The sequence below is a fragment of the Rhinopithecus roxellana genome, chromosome 2, assembly GCF_007565055.1.
Source record: "Rhinopithecus roxellana isolate Shanxi Qingling chromosome 2, ASM756505v1, whole genome shotgun sequence".
NCBI classification, from domain to species: Eukaryota; Metazoa; Chordata; class Mammalia; order Primates; family Cercopithecidae; genus Rhinopithecus; species Rhinopithecus roxellana.
In genome coordinates, this window is record NC_044550.1 from 152,826,666 (window position 1) to 152,843,772 (window position 17,107).

The following is a 17,107-nucleotide window of genomic DNA, read 5'->3' on the forward strand; positions in this document are numbered from 1 at the left end:
GAACACTGCCCATTCTCTGTGTATGTTCATTTAAAATTGGCATTTATTAAAATGATTGATGGCACGTTATTGATACTGTCAAGTCTTACTAAATTCATCTAAAATTTAAAATGTAATTGTACATTTACTTTGTTTAATACAGAAAGATAGACTTTGCCCTAACTTTGGCAATTCTTTTCCCCCCACTAACCTGATTTAGGAGTTACAGCTAGGGCTAGGACAGTAGTTAGGCAAACATGCTTGCTGGGTGAATTATTTTAGAGAGATGAGGCCACCATTTGAAGAAGTGGCAGGTGCTGGTCCGTTCGGTTCCTCTGTGGGTATATTTCTGCTCTTCATGGTCCAGGATGGCATTTCTGACTGTGATTGTGATTTTTGCACTGAGCTGTCACCCCAGTGACCAGTTTGAAACTAAGCTACCATTCTGCCACGTGGAGCTTCATCCGAATTTTAAAGCATCATCAACAATAATAATAATAAAAACAAAAACCGTAAGCTAATTTTCTTGAAGCTAAAAGTAACCTCGGAAATCATCTGATATAGAGTTAGCTTTTGTGTGTTTGAAACATGCCATAAAACAAGAGGGTTGGCTGAAGGGAGTAAAAGATTTTGAACAGGCCGGGCGCGGTGGCTCAAGCCTGTAATCCCAGCACTTTGGGAGGCCGAGACGGGCGGATCACGAGGTCGGGAGATCGAGACCATCCTGGCTAACACGGTGAAACCCCGTCTCTACTAAAAAATACAAAAAAAAAAAACTAGCCGGGCGAGGTGGCGGGCGTCTGTGGTCCCAGCTACTAGGGAGGCTGAGGCAGGAAAATGGCGTAAACCCGGGAGGCGGAGCTTGCAGTGAGCTGAGATCCGGCCACTGCACTCCATCCAGCCTGGGCGACAGAGCGAGACTCCTTCTCAAAAAAAAAAAAAAAAAAAAAAAAAAAGATTTTGAACAACTTTTAAATGAGCAAAAATTGCAAAGCAAACATGAATACAGTAGGGCAGAGCCTCACACTCTTTGTAAAATGTCACATTCCATGTAGTGTCCTTGCTGGAGAGAACTCTTTATTACTTGACTGGGCTCGCTTATGTACTCATGAAACAAAGCTCTTACAGGATCCAGTCATTTTGTGATCTTTTGTGAGACCTGGCTCTAGGTTACATCTTTCTCTTTGTTGAAGCAAGTCATTCCTCTTGCCTTGTGAACCTTTCAGCAAACTGTTCACCTCTGTGTGACACCTGTCAAGTGTAACAATCGGCTGAAGCAACAATCAATTCTGACCTTCGGTGAAGTTTAGTGGCACACCTGGAAAGAGTTTGTAATTCTACTGTTTTGTCATTGTAGCTGGCTGGCCACCAGGTCAAGTAAAAGGAAAATATCAAGACCCAAAAAGGTAGTTGGTAGCAGAGCTGCATCCAAACCACAGTTTTGATATTCTGCTCTCCCCACTTAGGTTTTAAAAATAACAGTGACAAGGTCATAATTAAGGTGAGGCAAGTGAGACACTCACCTTCAGGTGCAAAATTTAAGGTGCCGGAAAAATTCAGTAATCCTAATGTGAATGAAATATTTAAAACAATGCAAAATGAATGCAAAAAATCCATGATGAACAAAAGGTCAAAATGTATTCGAATAAAGACAAGATCAATAAGCTAAAGTTATTTAGAAATTATTTAAGATCATCACTTAGTTAAGGGAAGTGATCAAACATTTCCTCAATCAAAAACAAGATGAGTGACATGGTTTGGCTGCATCTCCACCCAAATCTCATCTTGATTTGTAGCTCCCCAAATCCCCACATGTTGTGTGAGGGATGCAATGGGAGGTAATTGAATCATGGGAGTGGGTTTTTCCCATGCTATTATTGTGACAGTGAATAAGTCTCATGAGATATGTTGGTTTTATAAACGGCAGTTCCCTTGTACATGTTCTCTTGCCTGCCACCATGTAAGACATGATTTTGCTCCTCCTTCACCTTCCGCCATGATTGTGAGGCCTCCTCAGCCATGTGGAACTATTAGTCCATTAAACCTCTTTTTCTATATAAATTACCCAGTCTTGGGTATTTCTTCATAGCAGTATGAAAATGGACTAACACAGTGAGCAAAGAGAAAGGTTTTTGAAAACATTGATGAGTGTATTTCCTTTAAAGCCAGGAAAGCAAAACTATTTCTAAAATTGTTTGGAAAATAAATAAAATATTTAAACTTAAATTGATGTTTTAAGTCTTGATATACCTACTCTTCATGTTTTCCACATTTTTCAACTTCCTTAATGATTTTTTAAAAATTAGCCATTGAAAAATAAACAAAAATGTACATATCAGGACATGCATTTTTCCTTTGGCCTCAGGCTGCAACATGGCTTAGTGCAGCACTAGATCTGTTACTTAGGAATGTATTCAGTGGATTTCTCTGAATATGCTATGGCAAAGTAGGAATTTTTCATGAGCAAGATTCTTCAGCAGATACCCCTCCCTGGATAAGGGGACAGCTGTTATGGTCCCGGGTGACCAGTATAACTCCTTTGATACTTTCCTTTTTCAAGTACTTGTGCATCTTTTGGCGTTGGGGTGGGGACACGGAGCACCTGGAGCTGCAGGCTTCGTTTCCTTTCATTGCCTCTCCATCAGTCGCTGGTGGCCTGTCACTGTTTTAACTTTTTCATTTATTGTGAATTTCAGTGGAAGTTCTTCAGTATTTGTACTTCTGGGTGGGAAAAATTATGTCTGATTTAGCATTTGTTTAAAAGGTTTTCATTTCCCTTTTCTTGTGTTATTTACTATGTCAGTAAAGTTTGGAATCAGATTTATCAAAGTAAAGGAATGTTTACAAACAAATAAGAGAGCCCCACATTCCCCAGATAGCAGTGGTTCTAAGGATTGGATATACATTGTGAGTTCCAGTACCAAACTGTTTAGCCACTGAAGACTATCTTCTGTTTATATAAATCCACCTAATGCTACTACATATTTTTGCATTTTCTAAGCTGCATTCATAGCCATTGTTTTTGTTTTTAAAAGCTTCTACATTTCTACCTTTTTACTCTTAAGATATATACCTCCTCCACCACCTCTAAGAATTGTTTTCTCCAGGCCTCAGGGCAGTGTCTCCTGCTCTACCCACTGGAGTAATAGCAGTAGTGTGTGCTGTTGCTACAAGAAGGTGGATGCAGTCTCAGGCTGTCTGGCAGTCCCATCAAGGGAACAGATTCCCTAACTTCACTCTGGCCTGGAGTTTTGGAGTTCATTCTACCCGTACATTGTAGGAGAGACACTGATCAATTGGGCAGCTTGCAGAAGAGATTTGAATGTGGAAGAAATATTGACTGAACCTGAGGCTATTCACCCTGGGGGAGAACATGAGATCTGTCTTCAAATAATTAAAGGACTTAAAAAGTTAGACATATTCTAAAGAGCTCCTAGTAACAGTGGCACTTGTGGAAAGGGCAGGTGAGGTATAGGAAAGGAAAATTTTGCTCATTATGTGGACTTTTTCCTCTAAAATCAAAGTTATCCAAAGGCAGAATCATCTATTTTATAAAGTAATAAAGTCCTTTCTCATCTGTCAGGCTTCCTTTTGACTCAGAGTCTGTGGCTACAGTGTTTCATCTTTGACAAGGTTGAAGTGCCAATGCAGGACACACCACCATGCGACTATAAAGAAGGATTCTTTTTCATAATATGGAATCCTCCTCCTATTACTAGAAAACTGTGACTCAGGCAACAATTTCAGAGATGCTTTAGGGTCAAATCTTGTCCTTTCAATGGGAAGAACATGTAAAATTATCAGTGCCACATGCCAAATGTTATATTTATCCAATTGTCTTTCTAGTGGAGTGTGTGGTTTATTCTGGCAACTACATCTTATAACCATTTTCTATAAAGCCAGGGTGCATTGAAAGGAGAATTAGCAGGACAATAGCACACCAAGGATCCCGTTGTTCTGATGAGTTACCTGATGCAGAAATGTTTCCACTTCCAAACGGGCTGTATTCCAAAGGCTGTTCTTAAATCTGTCTAGTGCGATGACAGTAGACATATGATCTCGAATGACCCTCTTGGTTATGGGCAGCACCGACTGGCTTTTGCTCTGGTATGTGTCTTTGTTGTCATCCAGGAAGTTCAAAATTTGAGAATTAGGCAGAGAAGCTTCTATACAGGTTTGAGGCTAGTCAATAAAATGGTAGGAAAGGAAGCAGGGATTAGGAGCAAAGAGAGATGGGGGTTTTTATTTTTCCAGGTGCTTTTCAGCACTAGATTGGTGGTTTTGGCTACATGTATCTCTAAAAGTCACCTCTGGTTTCTGTCCCATTCCAGATCAGAAGCAAGAAGGAAAGGGTGATTCCTAAGGCACAACAGGGTTATACCAAAAAAGTGTAAGATTTTCACCCTACCCATGATACACGTACATAAGGAGGGAATCAATCCATTCCACTACTCTTTCTTACTCTAAACTGCCAAAACACCGTATCACAGCTCTGTCTGCTTACTTCATCCAGGGCCAGAGATGCTGATGGCTGATACGTTCAGTAAATTTACATGGACACAAAGCTGACAGGCCCTCTCTCTTACTTTTGGTGGGAGAAACTAGTTTACCTTTTAAGGCTTAATGATTTTTAATAATTTTTCTCCATTCAACAGCAAGGCTCTGATATGTCTGAAAACATGATACATCATACATGTTTATAAGCTATACACTGCAAATAAGAACCACCAGGGAGCTATTAATCATATTTTTTAAGTCTACCTAGTTCTTTCCCTTAGAGCCAAAACTGCTTGTTCAGTCAATTATCTCATAATCTGTTTCTATTCATGTAGGCTTTATTTAGTCTAAAATAAAGTCAGAAAATATATACAGCAGTGTTTACATTAACATTATATTAAGAATTTGGTTTATCCACATGGGTAAGTGCCAGGGAATTCAAATTGCTCTCAGAAAGAAAAAGAAAGGAAGGGAAAAGATAAAAGAAAATTGGAGTTGGAGCTAAATCTGCCATTTTTGCTTACTCCCTCCATTCATTCTGCTTCAGCACGCAGTGAAATCAAGGAATCTTTTTCTTCAGAGATCTTTGACGTATCTACAGTCCTGGACCCCATAATGACGTTTTGGTCGATGACAGACTCCACATATGATGGTGATCCCATTTACTGTACCTTTTCTATGTTTAGACATATAAATACTTACCATTGTGTTACAGTTGCCTACAGTATTCGGTACAGTTACATACTGTACAGGTTTGCAGTGACAGCCATAGACTACACATTTATATGATGTATAGTCAGCTATACCATGAAGCTGTGTGCAAGTACACTCTCTGATGTTCACCCAAGGACCGAATCACCTAACAATGCACCTCTCGGAACATATCACCATCATTAAGCAACACATGATTCTACTTGCAATGGAGCCTGAAGAGATTTAAAGGCTTCTAATTTCCTGGGTTTCTTGTATTTAATGAGTTACATTATTGGGATTCTGACTAGCCATAATCAAGAAAGATGCTGGGAGACAAAGTAGGGAAGTAGGAGCAGAAACTTGGAGTCAGACAGCCCCTGCCCATTTTGTTTCTTTTTTTTGGTGTGATTGACAAGTTATTTACCCTCCGCCTTTCAGTTTCCTCATCTCCTAAAACATAACAAAACAAAACAAAACAAGAAACGAAGTAACTAAAACTGTGGCCATTTGTGAGGACTGAAAAACGTAATATACTGTAATATAATAAGGCCCCTAGCACAGTGCCTGGCACCTGGTAAATGTTCAAAGAACTGTTAGATGAAAAAAGGATTTTCCCCAAACATCTGATCATCAAAAACAAAACAAAACATAAAAACCCCACTTGATTAGCACAGAATCATAGAACTCTGTTTCTAAAAGGGACTGTTGCACACCATCTAGTCTGGTAGATTGCAAGTTTTTTTAAAAGCTAGTATTCTTTGAACAGAATATTAAGAGGAACCTGATGCATTAAGGAAATAATGGCAGGCTGGGTGTGGTGGCTCATGTCTGTAACCCTAGAACTTTAGGAGGCCAAGATGGGAGGATTGCTTGAGGCCAGGAGTTCAAGACCAGCCTGGTCAACATAGTGAGACCCCAGTTAAAAAATAAATAAATAAATAAATAATAATAATAATAATAATGGCAGAGCTGGAGGAGTAGGCAAAGCTCCCCCTTGGTTTCCTCGTATCTCCATTCCCTTGAAAGATCTGGAAGCATCTGATGACTTCTACAGCACAGTTTGAAAAACGAAAATCTGGTCCAATGCCACCATTTCACCAATAAGGGAATGGCCCAGAAACATGAAGTTGTATTTTCAGTGGTATGACCACACTGCAGCCCGAATTTATCTTCCCCTACAGCATCATGAGAAAGAATAACCAAGACCGTAGCATGTGGGACTATATGGCCGAACACTACAGAGACGCTTAAAAGACTTAGAGCTTTAGTTCATCCTGTGTGCACCTTTTTTCCCCTATAGATGGTAGATGATAATCTTCTGCGTGGTCCATTTCCATTTTCATGTTTGTTTTTCAACTGTTTCTGGTGTCACTTAAAGTATATCCTGTGAGATTCCAGTACTTTCTAACAGCCTTGAGGACAATTAGCAGCTGCATAGATTTCCTTGAAACAACTTCGCCCCCTCCTGTACCCTCTTTTTTTGCCTTCTGTGGTCCTATCGATGCTAAATAAAATGCTACAATTTTCTAAATGTTTTTATATTAAGGGCATTTACCAGCAACCTCTTCACTAGAGTGTCCTCTCAGGCATATTACTGCAGTACAGAAATGTAAACAACAAAGCTGACTCAATGAAAGCCTGAAGTCAATGTATTTTCTTTTTGAGATAAGTCTATGTTTGTACAAACAACCTCCGACTTTATTTGGAAAAGAAAAGAGATATAATACAGTTTATGACTGCTGGGCTCTTTCCAAATGTGGCTAATTTCCTGTTAGGTTATTCATGTGTCTTTATGTTCTTGTGGAAAGCGTAAGGTCTTTTACTTTTGGAAAAGAGGAAAGTTGAGTTGGGGCTGAGGGAAGAGGCAGGTTTCTTTTTCAAAAAAAATTTTTATTATTTATTTTATAATATTTCCCCTCCCCTCAGCCCCACTAGAATGTCAGCTCTGTGAGGTCAGGGATTTAAGGCAGAAGAATGAAAATGCCCAACCTAAAATACAAGATCTACGAAAGCACCTGGATGAAGAGCCTGCCTCATGGGAAGGGCAGGGCTGTCCTGGGAAGAGTCAGCTCCACTTTGGCGCCTTCTGAGGTGTCCAAGCCTGACCTGAATGGGACTGGTCATGTGAGGGGTCAGTCCTGCAGGCCGCACTCACACCTCTTCTCCAGATCTGCCATCTCCTTTAGGACCAGGACCATGCTGTACCGCAGCTCCTGGAACTTGGCTATGGGGACCTCGAAGCGGTCTATGAGGAAGCGGTCTATGGGGACCTCGAAGTGGTATGCTAACCCATCTGAAAGCTTCAGCTGCATCAGGACGCTCAGCTGCAGGGAGCGAGCCAGGGCACTGGTGGAGATTGTCACATCCACCCACCACTGAAAGTCAGCAACATGGGGCAGCCGAGCCCCTGGCTGCTGGGCCACAGAATAAAGGATGGGTTGCTGGCTCTCAAATACGACGCTGGCCAAGTCCCCGACCAGGTCTTGGGGGATGCAGAGCTCCTGGAGCCGGTCCCTGAAGGTGTTGGGCTTCAGGCTGGTGGAGCGCAGATGGAGGGCCTGCTGGAGCAGTGTGTGCATGCCTGCCAGCAGGACACCCAGCCACTCCTCTGGCAGGTTGGTGCTGACCCCAAGACACTGCACAGCCTCTCGGCAGTCCTCCCCTTGCAGGCTGCTGACCACAAACTTCAGCAATTTTCTGAACGTGCTCCTGTTTAGGTCCCCTAGTAGCTAGGCCATTGCTGCCACCTCTGGAGGAAGCTGAGCCCCCAGTAAACTCACTTGGCCACTGTGACTATCACCAGGATGATGCAGGTACAGAGCTGCAGCCCCCACATCAGATACTGCTGCTGCTTCCTCCTTGATCAGCAAGCCCAGAGGGTCGGTCCCAGATGCAGATACCTGGTGCCAACGATCCCCAGTCGATGCAGCCAAAAGCGGGCCTGGTCCCGAGGCAGGATTCTTAATCACCATGAAAGTTGACCCGGAGCCCTAGTTTGCACTGGGCTCCTACTTGTGTGCGTCTCCATGTCACCTCTGGAATTGGGACTCCCTGAGGGCAGAAGCATATCCTTTAAGTCTCTCTCAAAGATCTGCATATCCAACTCATGACCTAGCTCAGAGTTGGTGCTTGAAAACTATTTATTGACTGTCTACCCAAGGGACTTCCTAGATGCAAAGCAAGCATGTTGAAAAACTTGATTATTGTTGACTCCTATCTATGTTAAAGGAAAATATGTATTGTGATAGTATTCTACTGTTTAAAAGAAATATCTAGGTTGGGCATGGGGGCTCACACCTGTAAACCCAGCACTTTGGGAGGCCAAGGCATGTGGATCTCTTGAGGCCAGGAGTTCAAGACCAGCCTGGTCAACACGGCGAAACCCTGTCTCTACTAAAATACAAAAATTAGCCAGGCATGGTGGTGTGCGCCTGTAATCCTAGCTACTCGGGAGGCTGAGGCAGGAGAATCACTTGAATCTGGGAGGCAGCGGTTGCAGTGAGCAGAGATCGTGCCACTGTGCTCTAGCCTGGGCAACAGAGCAAGAGTCCATCTAAAAAAAAAAAAAGAAAGAAATATCTAATGGAATAAAAGAGTCCTATTAGAACAAAGCTTAAAGGCACCTTATAGGAGCTCTAGCTTTCGGTTTCTGGGCTACCAGAGCTAGACTAGAGACAATGAATTCAGTAACAAATACGTGTAGGAATTATTGAGTGCCTAGTATGTAATAAATACAAATCTAAGAGCTTTATGTATCATATCTCATTTCATCCCCACAAGAGTTCTATGAAATAGCCTGTGATTATCCCCATTTTACAGATGTGAAAACAGTCTGAAATCACTGGCCCGTAGTGGTGGGATTTGAACCCAGACAATGTGTCCAGAGCCCACTTAGCCACTAATGACCAACTGAGTGAAATGCGTACAGGAGACAACAGTGCATTTATCACAGTGAAAATATGAAAGGCTCAGCGACACTATTTCCTCTCAGATGACTTAGTTGAAAGCTCTGATCTCCTACATTTTCTGAGTTTAGGAGAAAGATGGGGAAGAAAGATAAGAGCCATCACAGTATTAACTGTTTTGTTTTTTTTTTCTTGTCCTGATCTGACAAGAATTTTATAAATCCCTGATCTATTTAATTTTCTTAACAAATTACATTTTTTAGAGTTACTTTAGGCATTTCCCAGATACTTTCCAAATGATTCTTACCACACCAATGTGAGGATGTTAAAGGTGAACATTATTCCTACTGGCATGTGTGGAAAAAGAGAGGCACGAGGAGGCCATGGGGCTTGCCCAAGGTCCTGTCAGTTACTCCAGAGTGGACATTAAACCCTGGCTTTCTGAATCGTAGCTCAATTCGCCATGCATTGGCAGCACTGTCTCATGTCTACCATAAGCATAAGTTTTTCATGTGCTGGGAGGCAAAAGTGAGCCTTCTTGTTTTCTTTTAGGTGTGTGGATGGCTCCTAGATCTTGACTTGCTCCTGAGGAAATATTGTGTGACTGAGTTTCCTGTTATACTGTGCTCCAATCGACCATGAACCAGCCAGAGTCTGCCAATGACCCTGAACCCCTGTGTGCAGTGTGCGGCCAAGCCCACTCCCTGGAGGAAAACCACTTCTACAGCTACCCGGAGGATGTGGATGATGACCTCATCTGCCACATCTGCCTACAGGCTTTGCTGGACCCCCTGGACACTCCATGTGGACACACCTACTGCACCCTCTGCCTCACCAACTTCCTGGTGGAGAAGGACTTCTGCCCCATGGATCGCAAGCCTCTGGTTCTGCAGCACTGCAAGAAGTCCAGCATCCTGGTCAACAAACTCCTCAACAAGCTGCTGGTGACCTGCCCATTTAGGGAGCACTGCGCCCAGGTATTGCAGCGCTGCGACCTCGAGCATCACTTTGGAACCAGGTAGGTCCCCCACCAGTGAGCTGGGAAGCCCCGCCCCCAAGGGGGACAGCTGGACCCCTCCACCCCCCAGTCTCCTGAGGGGTTGCAACCAACAAAATGATCCATTCAAAATAAAAAAAACACATAGGTGTTTATGGTCATGGTTCAGTGTGAGGAAATAGCATTTGGTGGAGTTGTGTTGTGTGTGTGTGTTTATGGGATTTTTTTTTTATTGTAATAAAATGTAACATAAAGTTTACCATTTTTAACCACTGTGAGTATACAGTTCAGTGGTATTAAGTACTTTCATGTATTGTGCAACTATCACCACCATCCATCTCTAGAAATTTTTCATCTTCCATAATGGAACCTCCATATCCATTAAACACAAACTCCCCATTCCACCTTCCCCCAGTCCCTGGCAGCCACCATTCCACTTTTTGTCTCCATGAATATGCTCTTAAGTGCTTCATATCAATGACATCATATGGTATTTGTCTTTTTGCGACCAGCTCATCTCATGTGTGTATGTTGTGAAATGTGAAATATGCCAGAGAGGGCATATGAGCAGCTTTCTCTGAGGCTCATGGGTCCCAGAAGTATTTCCTGATAGGCGCTGCTTGCTTTTTCACTTACGAAAAAAAGGTGCCCCAGTTTGACCCTTGATTATTAGAATTTCCTCTGTATTGGAATTGACAAGGCACAACTGTCCTTTGAGAAGGTGTGAGGTGTTCTCAATTAAGTTTTAAAAGGAGAAATTTAGGAAATTTTTGTCCTCCAAGCAATTTGTTCTGCTAACTTTGTGGCCAAGTTGCTAAGTTCTGCATGCACGCACACACCCACCCACACACCGCACCCACACTGGTGGCAGAATTCTGGTGTGATTGCCGCTGCTGATGGCTAACATCACCCGTTCCATCTGGCTTCCTCTTATTTTGTCCACTTACATTGTCATGTCCCTGGGCATGAGAACATTTAAAGTGCTTAATAAAGAGTGAACAATCATACCACAATTATTTTGTAACAGGAAATTTGGAAGCTGGTGTTTATCCTGGTTCCTGTCATGACAAGGGCAGGAGGCAGGTGCAGGTATTTTTTTTTTTTTTAAAGGTTACATACCTTAGGTCATGAATCTGAGTCTTTGTCTTTTGGGACTTGCATGTATTCTCTAACATGGAAGTTTGCATCAAAAGCAATGGCCTGGGTGTAGTGCTTAGCATGTGTTTTTCACACTCATTATGTCAGTGAATTCATTTTTCTCCCCAAGATGTTGAGCCAGATGCTTCCACCTCAGGTTTTTGGGTTGCAGCTGTTATTGCTGGTGTTTAAACTAGGATGCCCTACCTCCCTCATTCCCCAGAAGTAGATGTGGTTAAAGGAGGAGTAGGTAGGGTAGTCTATTTGTGACCTTTGCTGAAAGTTTTGCCTAGGTATGAGAGACGTTGGTGGGAAAGAAGTAGGTCTGGAGTCAAAGGCGAGGTAGATGCCAACAGGAGTTGGCACAGAGCCATGTTCAAGAGTGGGGGCCACATTGGGCAGGGGGATGAGGGGAACAAGGAGGAGAAAGAACCCAGTAGAGCTCCCTTCACCCTCACCATGGTCCCGTGTTCCTGATATGTTGCAGCTATACATTTGTGCTTGGGAGCTGTGTTCATTTCTTGTTGCTGCTGTAACAAATCACAAACTTAGTGACTTAAAACAAACCAAAGTACTGGGCGCACTGGCTCACACCTGTAATCCCAGCACTTTGAGAGGCTGAGGCAGGAGGATCACTTGAGTCCAGGAGCTTGAGACCAGCCTGGACAACATAGCAAAAGACCCCATCTCTATAAAAAATTTAAAAATTAGACCTGGTGATGTGTGCCTGCAGTTTTAGTGAATCAGGAGGCTAAAGTGGGAGGATTGCTTGAGCCTGGGAGTTGAGGCTGAAGTGAGCTGTGATGCGCCACTGTACTCCAGCCTAAGTGACAAAGAGGCTGTCTCAAAAAAAGAAGTAACAAATTTGTTATCATACAGTTTTGAGGGTCAGAAGTCTAACATACATCTTGGTGGACTAACATTGAGGTGTCAGCAGAGTAGCATTCCTGTTGGCTTCAGGGCAGAATCCCTTTCCTTGCCTCTTCCAGCTTCTAGTGCTGCCTGTCTTCCTTGGCTCATGGCCCCTTCTTCCATCTTCAGAGCCAGCCGCATAGCATCTTCCAGGCTCTCTCTGGCTTCTGCTTCCATCCTCATATCTCCTTCTGTGACTCTGAGCCTCCTGCCTCCCTCCTATAAGAACCCATGTGACTCCCTTGGGCCCACCTGGATAATCCAAGATGGCTCCTTCATTTCAAGATTCTTAATTTATGTGGGGCATGGAGGCTCACACCTGTAATCCCAGCACTTTGGGAGGTGGAGGCGGGCAGATCACTTGAGATCAGGAGTTTGAGACCAATTTAGCTAACATAGTGAAACCCTGTCTCTACTAAAAATATAAAAATTGCTGGGCATGGTGGCCTAAGCCTACAATCCCAGCTACTTGGGAGGCTGAGGCATGAGAATCACTTGAACCCAGGAGGCAGAGGCTGCCGTAAGCCAAGATTGCACCACTGCACTCCAGCCTGGGCAACAGAGCGAGACTCCATCTTAAAAAAAAAAAAAGATTCTTAATTACATCTGCAAAGTCCCTTTTGCCATGTGAAGTGATATACTCAGAGGTTCTGAGAATTAGGAGCTGGACATCTTTGGGGAATATTCTGCCCACCCCAGGAGTAAGAGTGGGGAGACAGAAGACAGTATTGGAGGCATCCTCTGGGGAGAAAGTCAAAACCCAGCGGCGACTCCTCATTCCTTCATCCAGGACTGTTTTGGGGCTGAGAGTGCTTCTAAAAATAGGGAGAAGATAGTGCATGGATCCGAGGGTTAGGCCAGAAGGGAGGTGGGGAGGGGAAGGGCTAGGAGGAGACTGTTGGAAATCTGTGAGGTCTTCAGGAGAAAGATGACACAGGTGCCCCTCAGCTGCCTGAAGCAGACAGGGAATTTCATTCACCCTTAGCCCATGCAGCCTGTGTGACCCACACACACCTCAAGGAAGGCCGAGATAGAAGCCTGATGAACACTCAGCTGATAATGAGATGCACATTTGGAAAACGGCAGTGAGGAGAGAACCCAAAACTGAAAGTGAGTCACCTTTTTAAGTTGCACCCTCTGAGTGAGTCCTTCACAGGCGCGCATAGCAGCTCTCTGGAGAGGACGCCCCCACATCAGGGAGGCGTGGGCCTCAACACATGCTCTCAAGCCTCCACACTTCTGCTTCCTAAGTAGGTTGAAAACATTTCCAAAAATATGTTGTATGTATTAGTCACCATAGGCCTAATATACAGTCCTTCGCCTCCTACCCCCTGGACGTTTTACTGGCAAGGATTAAGAATTTGAAGCTAACCTGCCTGGGCGCGGTGGCCCATGCCTGTAATCCCAGCATTTTGGGAGGCCAAGGCGGGCGGATCACGAGGTCAGGAGTTCGAGACCAGCCTGACCAAAATGGTGAACCCCGTCTCTACCAAAAATTCAAAAATTAACCAGGCGTGGTGATGGGTGCCTGTAATCCCAACTACTCAGGAAGCTGAGGCAGGAGAATCTCTGGAACCTGGGAGGCGGAGGTTGCAGTGAGCTGAGGTCATGCCACTATACTCCAACCTGGGTGACAGAGTGAGACTCTGTCTCAAAAAAAAAAAAAAATATTTGAAGCTAACCTAGAACCAGACTGTGGATCTCTCTTGGGCTTTGGGCCTATAATGGGCCAGTAGGCCCCCTCTTCCTCCCCTTAGGAGGGATATTAAGAAGAATACTTAAGAAGTAGTTAATACCTCTGGAGTCCCTTGAATTTAGAAAACTAAGAGGCAAGTGTTTACTTTTCTCTGTGAGGCCTCCAGGCTGGTGGCCACTTGTACGGGAGTCTTGTCATAGCTTTTGTTTATAAATTTTGCATTGGTTTGCTTGATCTTTAACATTACTTTATTCAATAAATATGCATCTAAATATAATTGTTTTACATTTTATTTATTTATTTATTTTGAGATGGAATCTCACTCTGTCGCCCAGGCTGGAGTGCAGTGGCGTGATCTCGGTTCACTGCAAGCTCTGCCTCCCGGATTCATGCCATTCTCCTGCCTCAGCCTCCCGAGTAGCTGGGAATACAGGTGCCTGCCACCACACCCGGCTAATTTTTTGTATTTTAAGTAGGGACAGGTTTTTACCATGTTAGCCAGGATGGTCTCGATCTCCTGACCTTGTGATCTGCCTTGGCCTCTCAAAGTTCTGGGATTACAGGCTTAAGTCACTGCACCAGGCCCAAATTTTATTTTTTCAATTGACATGTACATATTGTATATATTTATGGTGTACAATATGATGTTTTAAAATATGTATATATTGTGAAATGGCTAAAGCAAGTCAATCGACATGCATTACCTCACATATGTACCATTTTTGTGATAAAAACACTTACAATGTACTCAGTAATTTTCTACTGCACAATACATTGTTATTAACTATAATCACCTTGTACAATAATCTCCTGAATTTATGCTTCCTGTCTAACTGAAATTTCTGCACCTGTTACCCAACAGGAGACTTAAGTCAGGGTACAGGCAAACAGCGTCACATCTTTAAACAACTGCTGCCTGTTTTCTCCAGAATGCGTTTCATTTGTAAATAATACTTGTCTACTAAATATAAATACTTGAGTAAAACATTTAGGACTGGCTGTAGGTATGCATGACTGGCTAGATCATTGATTACTTGGACAACTGTTTCTGCTTTCAGACTAGAGAGCTCTTTTATGGGAATAAATCTGAGTTTGGAGCTAGCAGTTTGAACCTTCTGGCTAATTCTGTTGATTTCTGCCCTCTTAGATGCTTACAGACTCCCATCACATGGGTCTACTGTAGAGAATTCCCAGGGGGAGATGGACTTATTGAGTTGAATGGCAGCCTTCCTAACTGGAGGCCATTACCAGTATGTAGTGGGGCCCCTGCAGACGGCCCATCTGCTCATCTCTCTTGACCCAGACTTTCAATGTCTGGAAGTGTGTGTGGAAGCCAAGCTTTTACTTCTTGATCCTGAGCAAGACTTATTTTAGGCTCAAGACCACATTTTCATTGTGTAATTTCATCATCTACATACACAGTATTTAGCAAGGATTCACAATAGGGTCAGGCCCTAAATGAAAGAAAAATAAGTTGTGATTTCTGCCTCTAAGGAAATGACCTTTGAAAGGTAAAAGAAAGAAGTTGAAAACACACGTGAATAGTTTCATATTGCCCTTTATTTTCTCTCCTTTTTCCTTTTTTTTTCTTTTTTTTTTTTTTTAAGTTCTGGGATACATGTACAGAATGTGCAGGTTTGTTACATAGGTGTATGTGTGCCATGGTGGTTTGCTGTACCTACTCTTTTATTGCCTAAAAATGGAAGATAATAAAACTGACCCTCCTCAAGTATTTACTAGTATGAATACAGAGTTCATTGTTCAATAATTTGAAAAGAGCCATGAATAAAGACGTGATGTAATTGGCCCAAGACACACGTGGCTGAAGGCTGGCTGGAAATAGTTTCCTGATTAACTTTGCATCCAATGTCCTGGGAGTTTCTTCTCCAAAGGTCTACCCTGGAACCTCTGCTGACCTTTACTTCCATCCAGGGTAGTGTGTTCAGGACAACACAGCTAGCTGTCTACAAAGTGGGAAAGACTTTATTGAAAGAAGAAATACAGGGAGGGCCGGGCACAGTGGCTTGTAATCCCAGCACTTTGGGAGGCCGCGGTGGGCAGATCACAGGATCAAGAGATCAAGACCATCCTGGCCAACATGGTGAAACCTCATATCTACTAAAAATACAAAAATTAGCTGGGCATCATGGTGCGTGCCTGTAGTCCCAGCTACTCAGGAGGCTAAGGCAGGAGAATCACTTGAACCCGGGAGGCAGAGGTTGCAGTGAGCCAAGATTGCCCCACTGTACTCCAGTCTGGTGACAGAGTGAGACTCCACCTCAAAAAAAAAGAAAGAAAAGAAAAGAAATACAGGGGACTATTACCTATGAAAAGTAGGCATGTACTAGTCTTGCTGGTCATTTCAGCCGGACTAAACATCTCATAATAATTGTGCTTTGACATACAACCTTACTACGACCTTCTAACTCTGAACCCGACATTTTCCTGGCCCCTAAATAAACCCTGTTTAGTGAAGAGAAAAGAAACAAGAAAATAGGAGATGATCAGTGATATCTGAGATAACATTTAAGGATAAATAGGACAGCCAGGCAAAGAATAGGGCAAGGATTAGAGTTAGGGCTGTTTACTGGCAAGGAAGCCATGGAGCAATCTCTGTCCATTTGAGGTAGGGTTTTAGCCCCAAGGGATTGTATTAATTAGGATTACATCAGATGGCAGGTAATAGAAAATTATGTTATATTGGTTTAACGAGGTAGAAGTTTTGTTTTTCTCATGTAACACAAAGCCTAGGGGTGGGAAGCCCAGGATTACTATGATTTTGCCATGACATGATGCCAGCAGGAATTGGTTTAGCTTTCATCCTCAAGTTTGTCACCTCAAGGTCTCAAAATGGCTGCATGCTTCAGTGTCATGTACAAGTTCCAGGTAGAAAGAATTAGGCAGGCAAGGAAAAATACGATGTGCCAATGGAGACACCTCCCTTTAAAGAGCCTTCTGAGATGCCTTACCCAGTAATTTCTACTTATACCTCATTAGTCACTATTGTGTTATACCACTGCCCATCTGTGAGACAGTCTATGTGTAGTACCAGCATAAAAGAAACCTGGGTTCTGTTATAAGGAAGAAGGGGAGATTAAATATTTGATAGGCAACCAGCAGTGGTTGCAATAGTGACATAAAAAAACAACAGAAAACCTTACGTTAATGTTTATATTGCAGTCACATTAATTAATTTCATCCCCTTTAAATGCAAGGTGGTGAATGGGCAGGCATCCTTTTTTAATAAAAGATGTATCAAATGTCAGAAGCAATCTGACATGTCCAAGATCG

At 43.0% G+C, this 17,107-nt stretch overlaps 2 protein-coding genes across 5 annotated transcripts in view; one reads left to right on the plus strand and one right to left on the minus strand.

The window, feature by feature from the left end:
* LNX1 (ligand of numb-protein X 1) overlaps positions 1-17,107 on the plus strand; it is a 192,153-nt gene that overhangs the window by 65,551 nt on the left and 109,495 nt on the right. For all 4 annotated transcript variants that reach the window (XM_030922374.1, XM_030922371.1, XM_030922366.1 and 1 more), the window contains one exon: positions 9,627-10,092. In XM_030922374.1, the coding sequence (XP_030778234.1) occupies positions 9,713-10,092 (380 nt within the window). In that variant the 5' untranslated portion in view covers positions 9,627-9,712. The remainder of the gene's footprint in view (positions 1-9,626; positions 10,093-17,107) is intronic.
* On the minus strand, positions 7,302-8,141 carry LOC104660140 (COMM domain-containing protein 5). The gene is given in 2 exon segments (XM_030914364.1): positions 7,302-7,403; positions 7,440-8,141. Coding segments are annotated over 2 exon segments (804 nt in total).